The 17,897-nt window shown below is 45.4% G+C and overlaps 1 protein-coding gene across 9 annotated transcripts in view; it reads right to left on the bottom strand.

The window, feature by feature from the left end:
* The window catches only part of LOC128403894 (thyroid adenoma-associated protein homolog), a 74,156-nt gene extending 56,297 nt beyond the window's left edge, over window positions 1-17,859 (bottom strand). For 5 of the 9 annotated variants that reach the window (XM_053369040.1, XM_053369045.1, XM_053369044.1 and 2 more), the window contains exons 1-7: window positions 17,620-17,859; window positions 16,450-16,624; window positions 14,292-14,381; window positions 11,745-11,772; window positions 8,710-8,858; window positions 5,333-5,455; window positions 2,072-2,243 (exon numbers count right to left, since the gene is read on the bottom strand). In XM_053369040.1, coding sequence (XP_053225015.1) covers window positions 2,072-2,243; window positions 5,333-5,455; window positions 8,710-8,858; window positions 11,745-11,772; window positions 14,292-14,381; window positions 16,450-16,624; window positions 17,620-17,846 — 964 coding nt within the window. In that variant the 5' untranslated portion in view covers window positions 17,847-17,859. The remainder of the gene's footprint in view (window positions 1-2,071; window positions 2,244-5,332; window positions 5,456-8,709; window positions 8,859-11,744; window positions 11,773-14,291; window positions 14,382-16,449; window positions 16,625-17,619) is intronic. The other 4 variants (XR_008328019.1, XM_053369046.1, XM_053369047.1 and 1 more) reach the window with 2 other exon arrangements.
* Between the last annotated feature and the right edge of the window lie 38 nt (window positions 17,860-17,897).

The following is a 17,897-nucleotide window of genomic DNA, read 5'->3' as shown; positions in this document are numbered from 1 at the left end:
AATAAAATCAAGTATCAGCAAATTAAACAGAAACACACTCTTAACAATTACGCTACTTTCTAAACTATAATCAATAAAAAATAACAGGAAGTCGCAGCACATGAAATAACACAATACAAGCTGAGAAGCAAAATTTTATATGTATATATGTGTGTGTGTGTGTGTGTGTGTATATATATATATATATATATATATATATATATGTAATATATGTATATATATATGTGTGGTGTGTGTGTGTGTGTGTATATATATATATATATATATATATATATATATATATATATAATGTGTGTGTGTATATATATATGTGTGTGTGTGTGTGTGTATATGTATGTATGTATACACACTGTATTTTTTGCTCTATAAGACTCACTTTTTCCCTCCTAAAAACTAAGGGGAAATGTGTGTGCGTCTTATGGAGTGAATGCAGGCTGCGCAGCTATCCCAGAAGCCAGAACAGCAAGAGGGATTGCTGCTTTCACTGTGGAGCGATCTCTCTTGCTGTTCTGGCTTCTGAGATTCAGATTTTTTTTTTCTTGTTTTCCTCTTCCAAAAACTAGGTGCGTCTTGTGGTCTGGTGCGTCTTATAGAGGGGAAAAAACAGTACACACACACACACACAAAATATTCCTTAACTTCTCTTTTCCCAGCTGCTTCTGCTGTCTCTAGAGTCATGGTCTGGCAAAGGCTTCTAGGGCTGGGGCAAGGAAGGTGGAAAAAGCCATTGCCTGGTGTCCAGCACAAAGTCTCTCCCCCCAGCATTAGCTGTGCTGGGTTCCTGCACCATTAACAAGGTGATTTGACCAAGGCTACATTCACAAGGCAGGCTGTTCTGTTCCCCTGACATCCCCCTAACTAACCAATGTGAAAGCCACTTCCGGAAACAGAGGGTCAGGATGCTGTCAGCGGCTCCCGGCTGGTTGCCCAGGGAAAGGATTAAGACAAGGGCAAGTTTCTTACCATCCTTTTATATTTCAATATTACAGAGAGAGGATATAGAACTCAGCCTCTTGGATAATGGCATTGTCCTGAGTGAATCTCCACCCCCATGTCTCCCACTTCCTCATTCGTCATCACTTCCGTGGGTGCTGCTACGTGCCCTCTGTCTTTGAGCTCTTTGCTCTCCTACTTTTAAGGCTCGCCGGGTTCTGGGAGATGAAGAGTCTGGAATGCTTTCTAGTGACGTGTCAGCCGGGGATTGTTCTGGCTCTCCCAGGATTTCCCAGCTTTTCCTCTCATCCGCCTCTGAGCTGTGACCTCCCTCAAACCCCTGTTGTAATTCTATACAGTGGTACCTTGGGTTAAGAACTTACTGTATTTTTCGCTCTATAAGACGCACCAGAACACAAGACGCACCTAGTTTTTGGAGGAGGAAAACAAGAAAAAAAATATTCTGAATCTCAGAAGCCGGAACAGCAAGAGGGATCGCTGCGCAGCGAAAGCAGCAATCCCTCTTGCTGTTCTGGCTTTGTGATAGCTGCACAGCCTGCATTCGCTCCATAAGACGCACACACATTTCCCCTTACTTTTTAGAAGTGAAAAAGTGAGTCTTATAGAGCAAAAAATACAGTAATTCGTTCTGGAGGTCTGTCCTTAACCTGAAACTGTTCTTAACCTGAGGTACCACTTTAGCTAATGCGGCCTCCCGCTGCCGCCGCAATTTCTGTTCTCATCCTGAAGCAAAGTTCCTAACCCGAGATACTATTTCTGGGTTAGTGGAGTCTGTAACCTGAAGCATCTGTAACCCAAGGTACCACTGTACCGTCTTCCTCTTACCACTCCCAGGAAGGGTCAGGATGCGGAAGTGGTCTCCGCCATTTCTCCTCCTCTGCCCGGTCCCTGACACTTAGTGGAATATGACACACGTTTACTGCTCCTTTCTGCATTTATTGCAAACATTTCTTCTTTTCTGGAAGCAAATGCAGAAACGAGCGCTAAACACATTTCATTTACAGACACAGGACACTTGGGAGATTCATTTGCAGCCAAACACATCGAGACAAACTTGCAGGCGCAAAAGTCGAAACACAGTGATTTGTGCAGTGAGGAAAGCAATGTTTGAACGCACCTGGGTGGCTGGCTGCTTTAGCATCTTGTCTCTGCACAACGGAGCAACCACAGAGGTCCAGAAGTTGATAGAGACCCAGGACAGCCATGGCTCCTCTCTGGGGCTCTGGGGCTGTGTTGACCAGCATGCTCACAGCAGTCGCAGCCAGCAGCCGAGTTTCCTTGCAGGTTTCCTATGGCGAAGGTAAGGCCCGTGAACAAGAATGGTTTCTCGGACCAAAGCTCACAATTTGAAAAAGAGCTTATACAAAATAAAGAAAAACTTTTTTATCTAAAATGTAAAGGTAAAGGGACCCCTGACCATTAGGTCCAGTTGTGGCCGACTCTGGGGTTGCGCCGCTCATCTCACTTTATTGGCCGAGGGAGCCGGCACACAGCTTCCGGGTCATGTGGCCAGCATGACTAAGCCACTTCTGGCGAACCAGAACAAGCACGGAAACGCCGTTTACCTTCCCACCGGAGCGGTACTTATTTATCGACTTGCACTTTGACGTGCTTTTGAACTGCTAGGTGGGCAGGAGCAGGGACCGAGCAACGGGAGCTCAACCCGTTGCGGGGATTCGAACTGCCAACCTTCTGATCGGCAAGTCCTAGGCTCTGTGGTTTAACCCACAGCGCCACCCACATCCCAATATCTAAAATGTACAATCTGTTATTAGACTGGGAAACAAAAGACAAGCTTGTCAAAGCCTCTATGACACATTGGGCAATAGATACAGGACATAATATAAATGTTAATCTCTGAGGAAAACTTTGAAAGAGTGATCTGAAGTTTACAGCATGTTATTCCATAAAAGAGAACTACTTGAAAATGCTTTGTGGATGGTATTTAACTCCAAGTAGGCTTGCTAAGATGTGTAAGACTGAATCAGATAAGTGCTAGAGATGCAATGAGGTTCTTTCATATGTGGTGGACCTGCAAAAGGGCAAAAGAGTATTGGGAAATAATTTATAATGAATTGAAAAAAATGTTTAAAAGCACTCCCCCCCAAAAAAACAACAACAGAGTCCTTTTCATTGGGGATAATTCAGATGGAAATTCCCAGGTGTCAAAAAAGGTTATATATATATATATATATATTACTACTGAGGCCCGTGTTTTGTTAATCCAAAAATGGAAAACGAGCAAGGCCCCAACCAAAGAAGAATGGCAACTTAAACCGATGGAATATGTGCAGCTTGTGGACCTAACATATAGAATACGAAAACAAGAAGAACATACGTTAAAAGAAGATTGGAAAATGTTTATTGAATATATGGGAGGGGGATTTTAGTTTATTTATTTATTGAATTTATATACCGCCCTATACCCAGGGGTCTCTGGGTGGTTCACAGAATAACCATTGAAAATGCTGGCAGCAGTAAGATAAATTCAACAATGTAAATAAGTTTTGATGGATGTGATAATGGAATACTGAATGATTTAGTTTATGTAAAATATGCAGGGATTTATGTTATGCAAAATGAACCATGGAAAGAAAAAAAGGGAAGTCGTTGATATTTTAAGGTTGTTTAAATGAATATTCTAAATTGTAAAACAGAAAATTTAATAAAAATTATATACAGTGGTACCTCGGTTTTCGAGTGTCACAGAAGCCTAACGTTTTGGTTTTCGAACGCTGAAAACCCGGAAGTAAATGCTTACGTTCCTGAACGTGCCTCGGAAGTCAAAAGGCTTCCGCTGTGTATTTTTCAATTTTCTCCATTGAAACTGAAATTCTGCCTTTGCACCTTGATTTTCAAACGTTTCGGAAGCCAAATGGTCTTCCAAAATGGATTACGTTTGAAAACCGAGGTACCACTGTATATAAAACAAGAATTTCTTGTCTACTCCTTCTTTTACAGATATAGCCAAACAACTTTTAGAATTGCAGACTTGAGGGAGGGGATTTTTAAATGCTCCCTAATCCTGCACTTGATGCACAGATAAAGGGGTTGTAGCCAACTAAATCCCACTCAGAGTAGACCCAATGCAATTAATGGACCTAAGTATGCATTTACCACATTTATATCTCACCTTTCCCTCCATGGTGCTCAAGGCAGTGTACATAATTCTCTCCCTCCTTGTTTGACCCCCCACAACAACCCTGTGAGGTAGGTTAAAAGGCTGTGACTGGCCCCAAGGTCACCCAGTGACCTTCTTCATGGCCAGGTGGGTATTTGAACCCTGGTCCCCCAGATCTTAATCTAACACTCTAACCACTGCACCATGCAGCTAGTGTTGTATTGACTGTGTGGTGCTGTAGAGCCAGTGTGGTGTAGTGGTTAAGAGTGGTGGACTCATAATCTGGTGAACCGGGTTCGATTCCCCGCTCCTCCACATGCAGCTGCTGGGTGACCTTGGGCCAGTCACACTTCTCTGAAGTCTCTCAGCCCCACTCACCTCACAGAGTGTTTGTTGTGGGGGAGGAAGGGAAAGGAGAATGTTAGCCGCTTTGAGACTCCTTTGGGTACTGATATAGCGGGATATCAAATCCAAACTCTTCTCTTCTTCACTGGTGTTTTGCATTATGCTGCCTTGTAATGCTCCCTGATTTTATTTATATTTATGTACATGAGTTAGTGTTTAAGTATTTTATTGTATGAATCATTTGACACGGTTCTATAGAAGTGTGTGTGTAAAGCACGGCTTGATTGACAAGGGGGGTGTTCAATGCAGAATAAGTGGGTCTACCTCTTTACCCTGGCCTGTTGACAACTGAGATCTAGGTTTGCAAGACAGGGCTCTGTTCCCATGATTGCAGTTTAACTATTTTTAATAACTGAATTTTAAACTGGTGTAACCCAGGGACGCGGGTGGCGCTGTGGCTTAAACCACAGAGAGTAGGACTTGCCGATCAGAAGGTCGGCGGTTCGAATCCCCACAACGGGGTGAGCTCCCGTTTCTCGGTCCCTGCTCCTGCCAACCTAGCAGTTTAAAAGCACGTTAAAGTGCAAGTAGATAAATAGGTACCACTCCGGCGGGAAGGTAAACAGCATTTCCGTGTGCTGCTCTGGTTCGCCAGAAGCGGCTTAGTCATGCTGGCCACGTGACCCGGAAGCTGTACGCCGGCTCCCTCGGCCAATAAAGCGAGATGAGTGCTGCAACCCCAGAGTCAGTCACGACTGGACCTAATGTTCAGGGGTCCCTTTACCTTTACCTTTAACCCACCATGCGACCTGTATGTGAAAGGCAGGTAACAACAACGTTTTATTTGGGTTTCGGTTTTTTAAAAAGAAGACCGTACAGGACTAAAAGCCAGACCGGTTCATAAACAGGCACCTTTCCCATAATGCTTTGCAGCAGAGAGCTCAAAATCCTTTGAAGGGTTTTGCTGTTCTCAGTTCCTTCCCACGCAAGGGGCAAAATCTCTTCCGGCATCCACTTGAAAAGCTGCAGGCACACCTAGAGAGGGAACAGAGAGCACAAAGCGTATCAGGATGGCTTGTTTGCTTCTGCTCAATCCAATCCATATTGGACTCTGAAGTCAGCCCTGCTGCGCTCAATGGGGCTTGGAACCCAGGCAACGGGATGCATAAGGTTTCTTATTAGGTTTCTTATTAGCAGAGGTGGGCCTGGGCCCTAATTTGGCATGGGAGGTTGTTTCCCCACCAAAACATCCACCACCTACCCAACATGCGACGTCATAAGTGACTGCCAAGGAAGAATCAGGAGCCTTGAAAGCGTGCTACTAAATATTCATTGGCTAGAAGGGTTTGCTGTCACTGCTGAAGGCGACAGCAAGCCCTGCTTGGATCTTCCTTCGCAATGTGGCTGCACAGGTTTGCAGGGGAACCAGGCTGCAAAACATTCCCCGTGCCTACTGAATCAGATTCTCCGAGTTTTAATTTTTGTGTTTTTCTGCCCCGTCATGTGTCATTTGACTTGCTTGCCCAAGGAAGTTACAGCTATCATCTGTCATATGAATGCTTTACACTCTGATAGGGATGTATTCTGTATTGTGTTGATGGAGGAGGGTGGGAGGTCTGGTGCTTCAAGGCCCTGGGTGAGTGCCCATGCCTGTAAGAATTCCAACCATGATACAGTGAGGGGGGAAAGTATTTGATCCCCTGCTAAATTTGTGAATTATTGCACCAGCTGTTGTCACCTTCTCACCAAGCAGCTTGGCAATAGTCTTGTAGCCCAGTCCAGCCCTGTGCAGGTCTACAATCTTGTCCCTGACATCCTTGGACAGCTCTTTGGTCTTGGTCATGGTGGCTACTTGGGAATCTGCTGGATTGATTGCTTCTGTCGACAGGTGCCTTTTGTACAGGTACTGTAACGAGCTGGGATTACAGGTAAGACCTCTCCATTGCAGCAGGTGCTTCTAATCTCAGCTCGTTACATACAGTGAAGATACCAGCTAGCCTGACATCTGGCTGGTTGATAGGGGATCAAATACTTATTTCACGCCTTATAATGCACATCAATCTCTGACTTTCGTCTTCTGGGTTTCTGGGGGTTTTCCTGTTTGTTATTCTGTGTCTCACAGCTACAATAAACCTACCATTAAAATTATGGACTGGTCATTTCTTTGTCAGAAGGCAAATGGGCAAATTTAGCAGGGGATCAAATACTTTCTCCCCTCGCTGTACCTTTTCCCATCATGTCAACACACTGAATTACCAGGAGATGCCACAGCAAGCAGAATTAGGCCTCGTATGCACTATGCATTTAAAGCAGTGTCACGCTACTTTAAACAACCATGGCTACCCCCAAAGGATCCTAGGAACTGGAGTTTGTTCAGGGTGCTGAGAGTTTGTTGTTGTTTAGTCGTTTAGTCGTGTCCGACTCTTCGTGACCCCATGGACCAGAGCACCCCAGGCACTCCTGTCTTCCACTGCCTCCCACAGTTTGGTCAAACTCATGCTGGTAGCTTCGAGAACACTGTCCAACCATCTCGTCCTCTGTCGTCCCCTTCTCCTTGTGCCCTCCATCTTTCCCAACATCAGGGTCTTTTCCAGGGAGTCTTCTCTTCTCATGAGGTGGCCAAAGTCTTGGAGCCTCAGCTTCAGGATCTGTCCTTCCAGGGAGCACTCAGGGCTGATTTCCTTCAGAATGGATAGGTTTGATCTTCTTGCAGTCCATGGGACTCTCAAGAGTCTCCTCCAGCACCATAATTCAAAAGCATCAATTCTTCGGCGATCAGCCTTCTTTATGGTTGAGTTTGTTAGAAAGCCCCTATTACCCCGCAGAGAGTGGAAATTCCCAGAGTTCCCTGGGAGGAGGGGCTGATTGCGAAACCTCTGTTGATCAAGGCTATAATTCTTTAACTGATCTGTGGTTGTGGCTCAGTGGCAAAGCACCTGCTTTGCATGCAGAAGGTTCCAGGCTCAACCCCCAGAATCTCCAACTTGGGCTGGGAGGGTATGAAAAGCTGGAGAGCAGTTGCCAGAGAGTGTAGACTGGCGTTTTTTCAGCCTGGGGTCCCCAGATGTTGTGGGGCTACCCTGTCCATTGGGCCAAGCTGAGTAGGGATGATGGGAGTTGTCGTCCAACAATGTCTGGGGGCCCAAGGTATAGACAGCTACATCAGTCTTGGTGCAGATTACACTGAGTCCAATGGACCAATGATCTTGCCTGATATAAGGCAGTTCCCCACGTTCCTAGCCCCATATTCCACTGAAACCACAGCTACTTCCTTTTGAGTAAATGTATGGACCTCACTCCTGCCTCCTTTTGAGCAAATCTGAGCCAGATTGCACCGGAGGTCAATTAACTGGCGAATCCTAGACCCATCTGCTCAGAAGGAAGTCCCATTGAGTTCCTGGTTAAGCACATACATTGGTACCTCGGGTTAAGTACTTAATTCATTCCGGAGGTCCGTTCTTAACCTGAAACTGTTCTTAACCTGAAGCACCACTTTAGCTAATGGGGCTTCCTGCTGCTGCTGCGCCGCCAGAGCACGATTTCTGTAACCTGAAGTGTATGTAACCTGAGGTACCACTGTATAGCAGAGTTTCCCTGTCGTGGAATTCTACTCAATATTGATCCAGAGTAGATTCCAATGTATTAGTTAGTGGAGTAACAACTTAAACACATTGCAGGATTCCCAAACAATAGACCAGAGGCAATTGTATTTCATCCAACAGAGCTTTACTGCTACTGAAGGCAAATGAGCATACAGTAATGGTCCCAAATCCAATAAATTCAGGATTGGCACTGCAGCAGACTTAACTTAAACTTATAATAAGTCTAAACCTCAACGCTAAGCATACAATGTAGAGAACACTACACCAGAAGGAAAAAGAGATGGAAAAGCATGAAACCGAGGCTCCTTCTGGCCTTACTTTTATAGCCAGCATGACCTTAACAGAAGAGATAACGGAACCAGTTTAAGCCAGCTGTACTCTTCAGCTTCTCTGAAGGAATAACCCAAACATCACAAACCTTCTGCTTGTTTCTTTCACACAAAGAAGCCTTCAGAACCCTCTTGAATTAATTAGAATAGGAAATATCTCTACTTATCAGATCAATACTTTCTGCACTAAGAAATGCAAACTTGGTTCTCCAGCTGTTGTCAGACTACAACTCCCATCATCCCTGTCTAGCAGGACCAGCAGTCAAGGATGATGGGATTTGTAGTCCAACAGCAGCTGGAGAAACCCTGAGATATAGGATGACAGCTTAAAGCGCTGGGGAGAAGCCCCATTCCTTACCTTCACGGTGACGTACTGCCACTCCTCATTCCCGGCAACCTGGTCCTGCATGATCACATCAAACGTGGCAGCGATGCATCTCAGGAGAGGCACCAGGTTGCTTCTCCAGTAGCATCGTCCCAGCACACTCCCCTCGATAAACATGCACACTGCGGAATAAGGAACCATTGCTATGGCTTGGTTGGGTGTTTAGAAGAATCCATTTAAATTTCACACACGCAGACGTTAATGGCACAAGCATGCCCAAGATACACCGGGATGAAAGGGTTTTGGTTTGGCAGATCTTGGGCTTTCTCGGCTGAGCTGTGCAAGTCCCTCGCCCCAGTTCAGCAGGAGCTCAACCATCAGAAATTAATGGGGTGGTAATTAAACCCGGCAAAATTAATCCAGAGGAAATCTACAAAAAGTAGTGTGCTGGGGGCAAGGACTTAACAATTGCCTAAGAAATATTGGCCTAAATTATGCCGCTTCCTGTGGTTATAATTGCTCTAGGAGTCTCCAGATACAGTGGTACCTTGGTTCTCAAACTTAATCCGTTCCAAAACCAAAGTGTTCCAAAACCAAGGCATACTTTCCCATAGAAAGTAATGCAAAACGGATTGATCCGTTCCAGACTTTTAAGAACAACCCCTCAAACAGCAATTTAACATGAATTTTACTCTCTAACGAGACCATTGATCCATGAAATGAAGGCAATAATCAATGTACTGTACTATAAATAAGACAGTATTGTAGATGATAAAAATTAAAATTATTTTTTTCCCCGTACCTGCACTGATGATAGTCATTGTTTGGATGGGGGGCTTTTGTCCATTTCCACAGTCACACAATCAACCAATCAGTAGCTGAACTGGGTTCCACACAGTCACAAAAACAAATTAACCGAAAAAGCCTCAAAAACAAAAATAAATAAATAAATAAATAAATAGCAAAAACAAAAGTGCCAAAAATTAATCCATTCCGGAAGTCCGTTTGACTTCCAAAATGTTCGAAAACCAAGGCGCAGCTTCTGATTGGTGCAGGAGCCCTGGAAACAATAGCCGACAGCCGCATCAGACGTTCGGCTTCCGAAAAATGTTTGAAAACCAGAACACTTACTTCCGGGTTTCCGGCATTTGAGAACCAAGGCGTTTGAGTACCAAGGCGTTTGAGAACTAAGGTACCGCTGTACTGGAGAGCATTTATGCTCGCTCATTTCAGTGTGCTGCCTCCCACATTGATAAATCGACGATTGAACAGAACCTGGGTCTGTGTGCAGCTGGAGCAAAAGGAGTCTGTTGCTCATGTTTGTTTGTGTTATAACTTGTGTAGGGAATGGAAAGAGGTCAATTCTCCCTTTACTAAGAAATCTCCCGGGAGGATCTTCTGGAAATTTGGTATTGTTTAGTTTAAGGGATATTTCTCCCCATATTACAGAGAGGATTTGGGGGGGAGGAAAATCTGAGCTAATGTAGATCAGGAGAATTTTTTTTTGTTGGCTTTGTAAAAAAAAAAAAGTATACTTTTATGTGTATCTGTTTCTTACTGTTTTAACTAGTCGTCTGATTTTAAGACCGTAACAGGAGTCCTGAGGGGGCAGGCCAACGGCCCATCTAGTCTGACATCTTGTTATCACAGTGGCCGACTGTCAGAGTTCAGGCTGAGGAGTACAACTTTGATGAGGAATGGTGGCAGCCTCCTGCTCCACCTGCTCATGGCCAGGATCCTGAAACTCCACAGGAGCAGGGGAGTAGTGTTGATTTGGAACAACGGTTCACCGACGGGCACAGTTTGGAAGGCAATAGTTGGGCAGAACTGGGAGGTGAACAGCAAGAAGAAGAAGAAAAAGAACGGGAAGAGAGTGAGCTAGCTGACTCTCTCACTGGAAGATGTGCAGCCTCTCAAGGCTAGAAGATAAGATAAAGTGAATTCTCAAAAGGTTCAAAGGTTGAGAGATCAGGGGGCTAGGAGACGAGAGGGCGGAAGTGACTAGAGGGAAGTGAGCGGAACCTTAATTGGGAGCACCTGCACTCTGAGAAGGGTCGCTTATTCTTTTGCTGCATTCATTAAACACTTCTGTCACTGGTAAGAGACTGCTTTCTCGTTGCACTGCTTATTTACGGCCAAGGGGGGAGGAAGCAGAGCCCCTGAAACCTGACACCGACCAGATTTGCAGGGGAAGCTTGCAACTGAGAAGCATACATGTGCATTGAATTATATTGGTCTGTTCATGGTGGGAGTGCAAAAGGGTGAAAGGCTTCTGGGAAATGATATATAATGAACTGAAAAAGATGTTGAAATATACGTTTGTTAAAAAACCAGAGGCCTTTCTATTATGATTGGTAGGTAATGAAATCAGTAAGAAAGATTGTAAACTTTTCCAATACGCAGTAACAGCAGCAAGAATACTTCTGGCGCAAAGATGGAAGCAGGAAGAAATTCCAACAGTGGAAGAATGGAGAATGAAATTGACTGAATACGCAGAATTGGATAAACTAACTGGGAAGATTCGATACCAGAAAGACCAAAAGTTTATCGAGGACTGGGGGAGATTTACAGAATATCTGAAAAACATAAGTGATGTACAGATAACGCTTGTTGGTTTTGAAGAGACTCTGTGAAAAATTAAGAAATATTGTAAAAAAGAAAGTAAGAGGGAAGAGGAGTGTCTAAAGGCAATAATAATTTTACAAATGTGTTAACAATAGAAATTGTAATGAAAGATTGGCAGAGAAACTGGAGGAAGTCAAAAATTGATGAATGAGTGATAAAATATGAGTTGATTGTATAAAAATGTTTGGAAAATGAATAAAAATCATTATTTAAAAAAATATATATTGGTCTGTTCATTCATCCAATTTAAACTGTACATAAGACAATGTGGTACAGTCCTTGAATCTGAGCGGGGGACTGTACCACATCCCGGCATGACCGTTGAATTGCTTCCGGCACATGCAAATTGAGCACTTCAGTGACAAAATGCCCTACTTGGCTGTGTCCCTCTGGTACAAAAAGCAGGGCAGTGAGCACAGGGAAGGTGGAGTTTGGAAACTAACCTGTCTGAAGCGATCCAGGAGGCATTGCCTGAAAGAAGGAAACAAGCATGTTACACAAAAACATAGGATGCTGCCTTACACCAAGTCAGAACACTGGTCCACCTAGCTGTATATTGCCTAAAAAATTAACACATCACTTGGGAAGACAGGCAAACTAATGCCAACGTACTTGGAAGAAGCAAAGATCACCAGTGATTCTTCAACATCAACATCAGCTTCGTTGGACTGGTCATGTTGTACGGATGTCCAATTATCGTCTTCCAAAGCAACTACAGTGGTACCTTGCGTTAAGTACTTAATTTGTTCCGGAGGTCCGTTCTTAACCTGAAACTGTTCTTAACCTGAAGCACCACTTTAGCTAATGGGGCCTCCCGCTGCTGCCGTGCCGCCGGAACACAAATTCTGTTCTCATCCTGAAGCAAAGTTCTTAACCCAAGGTACTATTTCTGGGTTAGTGGAGTCTGTAACCTGAAGCATCTGTAACCTGAAGCGTATGTAACCTGAGGTACCACTGTACTGTATTCTGAACTTAACAATGGAAAGTGTAATGCTGGAGGTCAATAAAAGAGGCTTAAAGTCTCTCTAAGGCAAATCTATAAAAAAAAGTAGTATAAACACAGACAACAGGAAAAAACTGGCCTGCGAGCGCTCCAATTGGAGAACAGCCTTTACCAAAGGTGTCATGGGCTTTGAATACACTCGAACTCAGGATGCAAGGGAGAAATGTGCTAAGAGGAAGACACACTTGGCAAACCCTCACCATAATCAACTCCTGCCCGGAAACCTATGTCCTCACTGTAGAAAGACATGTGGATCCAGAATTGGCCTCCACAGTCACTTACGGACTCACTGTTAAGACCGTGTTCATAGAAGACAATCTCACTTGACTACGAGTGATCGCCAAAGAAGAAGAAGATATTATCTACGCTGATGGGAAGCAGCTTTCCAGAATTTTCACCCAGCCTTTACCTGGAGATGCCAGGGATCAAACTTGGACAAATTGAATGCAAAACAGATGTCCTGCTCGGGAAATATGGGCCTGCCCAAACAAGCGATGGGAGAACATCATCCTGGACCATTGGTCATGCTAGCTGGGCCTGATGGGTGCTGCAGCATCTTGAGGGCACCAGGCTGGGGAAGCCTATAGTTGGAGCCAGGCTGATCTTCCCTTACTGGCATTCTTGCTCGGATGGCATGTGGTGGCTCAAGTCTCTTTGGGTGACCAGAAAGCCACAGACCTGCTTTTTCTCCATGTGACCTTAATCAAGTGAAGTACAGTGGTACCTCGGGTTACATATGCTTCAGGTTACAGACGCTTCAGGTTAAAGACTCTGCTAACCCAGAAATAGTACCTCAGGTTAAGAACTTTGCTTCAGGATGAGAACAGAAATCGTGCTCCGGTGGCACGGCGGCAGCAGGAGGCCCCATTATCTAAAGTGGTGCTTCAGGTTAAGAACAATTTCAGATTAAGAACAGACCTCCAGAACGAATTAAGTTCTTAACCCGAGGTACTACTGTATGTGCTTACTCTAGTTATCTCCCACTTGGACTACTGCAATGTGCTCTATGTGGGGCTACCTTTGAAGGTGACACGGAAACTACAACTAATCAAGAATGTGGCAGCTAGACTGGTGACTGGGAGTGGCCACTGAGACCATATAACACCGGTCCTGAAAGAACTACATTGGCTCCCAGTACGTTTCCGAGCACAATTCAAAGTATTGGTGCTGACCTTTAAAGCCCTAAATGGCCTCAGTCCAGTATACCTGAAGGAGCGTCTACACCGCCATCCTTCTGCCGAGACACTGAGGTCCAGCACCGAGGGCCTTCTGGCAGTTCCCTCCTTGCGAGAAGTGAGATTACAGGGAAGCAGCCCCACTCACCTCACAGAGTGTTTGTTGTGGAGGAGGAAGGGAAAGGAGAATGTTAGCCGCTTTGAGACTCCTTAAAGGGAGTGAAAGGTGGGATATCAAATCCAAACTCTTCTTCTTCTTCTTCTACAGAGGGCCTTCTCGCTAGTGGCGCCCTCCCTGTGGAACGCGCTCCCATCAGTTGTCAAGGAGATAAACAACTATCTGACTTTTAGAAGGCATCTGAAGGCAGCCCTGTATAGGGAAGTTTTTAATGTTTGATGTTTTATTGTGTTTTTAGAAGATTATTGTGTTTTAAAGAAGATTCCACCTAAACATTAGGAAGAACTTCCTGACAGTAAGAGCTGTTCGACAGTGGAATTTGCTGCCAAGGAGTGTGGTGGAGTCTCCTTCTTTGGAGGTCTTTAAGCAGAGGCTTGACAACCATATGTCAGGAGTGCTCTGATGGTGTTTCCTGCTTGGCAGGGGGTTGGACTCGATGGCCCTTGTGGCCTCTTCCAACTCTATGATTCTATGATTCTATGATTCTAATATCCTGTTGGAAGCCACTCAGATTGGCTTGGGAAACCCAGCCAGATGGTGAGGTATAAATAAATGATGATGATGATTATAATGAGGTAAACAACGCCTGAAGAAGGCGATATTTTCAAGAGGGTGAAACAAAACTTTCTCTCACCTCCTCGTCTTCAGCCAGGCTGGCCATGCACCTATTCAGCTGCTCCGTGACCAAGGATCCGTTGTTCCCTTCTGACAGTTTTGCAACAATCTGAGGGAAAAGAGGGGATCAGTCCTGCACATACTATAGCCACATTCACACCCGCTACAATACCACTTTAAACAGCCATGAGAAGAATTAGGGGAGCTGTAGTTTGTTCTGAGTGCACGGAGTTGCTATAAAAAAAAAAACCCCTGTTCCCTTCACAGAACTACAATTCCCAGAGTTCCCTGGGAAGAGGAATTGTAGCTCTGGGAGGGGAACATCTTCTCTTCCTCTCTCCCCTTCCATCATCTAGGGTTGCCAGGTTCCTAGACGCTTCGTTGGCCATTTTAAAAGAGCAGGGCAATGGCTGGTTGAAAGCAAGAAAACGACCTATACAGTGGTACCTCGGGTTACATACGCTTCAGGTTACAGACTCCGCTAACCCAGAAATAGCACCTCGGGTTAAGAACTTTGCTTCAGGATGAGAACAGAAATTGTGCTCCGGCAGAGCTGCGGCAGTGGGAGGTCCCATTATCTAAAGTGGTGCTTCAGGTTAAGAACAGTTTCAGGTTAAGAACGGACCTCCGGAATGAATTAAGTAAGTAACCAGAGGTACCACTGTACAGTGGATGCTAGGGTTGCGAACGTGATCCGTGCGGGAGGCACGTTCGCAACCTTCAGCGTTTGCAACCCGCAGCACCAGTCTGCGCACGCGTGGGTCACGATTCGGTGCTTCTGCGCATGCGCAAAGCGCGATTTAGTGCTTCTGCGCATGTGCAAGTGCCGAAACCCGGAAGTAACCCGTTCCGGATACTTCCGGGCTCGGTGCGGTGCGCAACCCGAAAACACGCAACCTGAAGCGTCTATAACCCGAGGCATATCTGTATATTTGATGAGACTAACCACCTAAGAACACAAGAGTACCAACAGATCAAATCAAAGGCCTATCTCAAGGGTATTCAATGCAAGAGACTACAATGCCCATCATCCTTGCTGGCTGAGGCTGATGGGAGTTGGGAGCCTAACATCTGGCAAGCTCCCTACTGGCTAGCCTTGGTCGATCTATTCCAGGATCCTGTTTCCCAAAGTGGCCAAGCCAATGCCTATGGGAAGCCCAGAAGCGGAACACCAGTGTCACAGGGATCTCCTACTATTTCACAACAATATCTGGTATCCAGAGGCTTATTGCCACTATTCCCGGAGCATACAGCATATACAGTAGCCACTGCAACTATTAGCCCTTCTCGACCATTTCTTCCATGGTTTCCCCGCCACAATTCCTTTTCATTAAGTGGGCTTTTCAGTTTTGGGGGGAACTTTTCAGTTTTGAGAAAACGCAAGTAAGAGGTGACATGATAGAACTTTATAAAATTATGCCCGGCATGGAGAAAATACAGTGGTACCTCTGGTTACGTATTTAATTCGTTCCGGAGGTCCGTTCGTAACCTGAAACTGTTCTTAACCTGAAGCACCACTTTAGCTAATGGGGCCTCCTGCTGCCACTGCGCAATTTCTGTTCTCATCTTGAAGCAAAGTTCTTAACCCAAGGTACTATTTCTGGGTTAGCGGAGTCTGTAACCTGAAGCGTATGTGACCTGAAGCGTATGTAACCTGAAGCGTATGTAACCTGAAGCGTATGTAACCCGAGGTACCACTGTATACAGAAGAAAAATATTTCTCCTTCTCTTAAACTAGGAACTCGGGAGACATCCAATGCACCTGAATGCTGGAAGTTTCAGGACAGATAAAACAAAGGACTTTTTCACACAGCGTATAGATAAACTGTGGAACTCCCTCCCACTGGAAGCAGCGACAGACACCAAGAAGGATGGCTTTTAAAAGGACTGGGAAAATTCCTGGTGGAGAGGACTATCAGTGGCTACTAGGTTCTGGGCAAGATAAAGAGACTAAAATAATCATAATAATCATAATCTGAGTTGCTGGAAACCATGGGGTGGGAGAGGGCATTTGTGCTTCTGGACTAAATAGGCCATTGGCCTGATCCAGCCAGCTCCTCTGGTGTTTCTTTTAAAGCTGTTCAACGTGGAGTCCATCCCAACTTCTCATGACAGGGGGTTCCGCAATTCATCCACGCGTTGTGCTGCCAATGAATTTGATTTGCGCATGAGCACACCTTCTCAAGTCGATGGAAAGCGCTGGAGCCCGCCGTCTCCATTTGACAAGCGAGCACGCAACGGAGCAGAGGCAGAAAATCCTCACGGCTCAGTTCCCCCAGTCCTTTGCTTGCTTGCACCAACTGCTGAAAAGCCTCCTCCAGGTTTTTCTCTCGACATCTCTTCACAGAACCTCTGAAAAATATCAAAGACCAGCATGATTAGCAGCTGTGTGTGCGTGCGTGTGAGCTTTATAAATGGCATGCATTTTACACAAGTGCGCTTTGCATGATGTGTTCTTATGACAACACATTTTCTACCTGTGTATATGCTTTTAAATAAAGTGGTACCTCGGGTTACATACGCTTCAGGTTACATACGCTTCAGGTTGCAGACTCCGCTAACCCAGAAATAGTGCTCCAGGTTAAGAACTTTGCTTCAGGATGAGAACAGAAATCGTGCTCTGGCAGCACAGCAGCTTTATTGGCCGAGGGAGCTGGTGTACAGCTTCCGGGTCACGTGGCCAGCATGACTAAGCCGCTTCTGGTGAACCAGAGCAGTGCACAGAAACGCCGTTTACCTTCCTGCCGGAGCGGTACCTATTTATCTACTTGCACTTTGACGTGCTTTCAAACTGCTAGGTTGGCAGGAGCTGGGACTGAGCCACGGGAGCTCACCCCATCGCGGGGATTCAAACCACCGACCTTCTGATCAGCAAGCCCTAGGCTCTGTGATTTAACCCACAGCGCCACCCGCATCCCATTCTCAGGTTGGCCTCTGTTATTTTCTCCTACCGATAGGGAACCCACTTAAGGACTCTATATGGGCTCTTGGATACCCCATAAGGGAAGAAGGGCAGGTTTTGTTTACAACACTGTACTTAGGTTTTATTTTATTTGTTTTTTATCTTAAATTTTGAAAATGTACATCCAGGTGTTTTTTTCCTTTACATTTTTTTTGGGGGGCCCTAGAAAGTGGGGACCTAAGCTATACCTTGTTTAGCTTATACGTAAAGCTTATATGCATAACTGTCAACTTTCCCCCTTTTTTAAGGGAAATTCCCTTATTCCGAATAGGATTCCTCGCAAGAAAAGGGAAAAGTTGACAGCTATGCTTATACGTGACACACACACACACACACACACACAAATATTCTGCAAAAAGCCACGTGCATCCTCAGCCTTACTTACCCTGCAAACTGCTTGAGTTTCTCCAGGACCAAGAGCAAAGCCTGGCAGGTGCTCCTGGCGCCTTCCTCCTGCCCCAGAGCCTTATAATGCCTCAGGCAGCTCTCCAGCTCCTGCTCTGCGCTCATGGTCCTCGCGGGACCGGGAAAAGCCAAGGCTGATCTCAGGAATCCCCTTGGCACATCTGCAAAAACTCCAGCATGGAGCAAGCAGGAAGAGGCTTCTGCCATAGAGCGCGCAGCACAGAGCGGAGCCACGTCGGGGGCTCTCCAGCGCCAACT

This window comes from Podarcis raffonei, chromosome 16 (genome assembly GCF_027172205.1).
Source record: "Podarcis raffonei isolate rPodRaf1 chromosome 16, rPodRaf1.pri, whole genome shotgun sequence".
NCBI lineage: Eukaryota > Metazoa > Chordata > Lepidosauria > Squamata > Lacertidae > Podarcis > Podarcis raffonei.
This window is presented reverse-complemented; position numbering and strand designations above follow the sequence as displayed.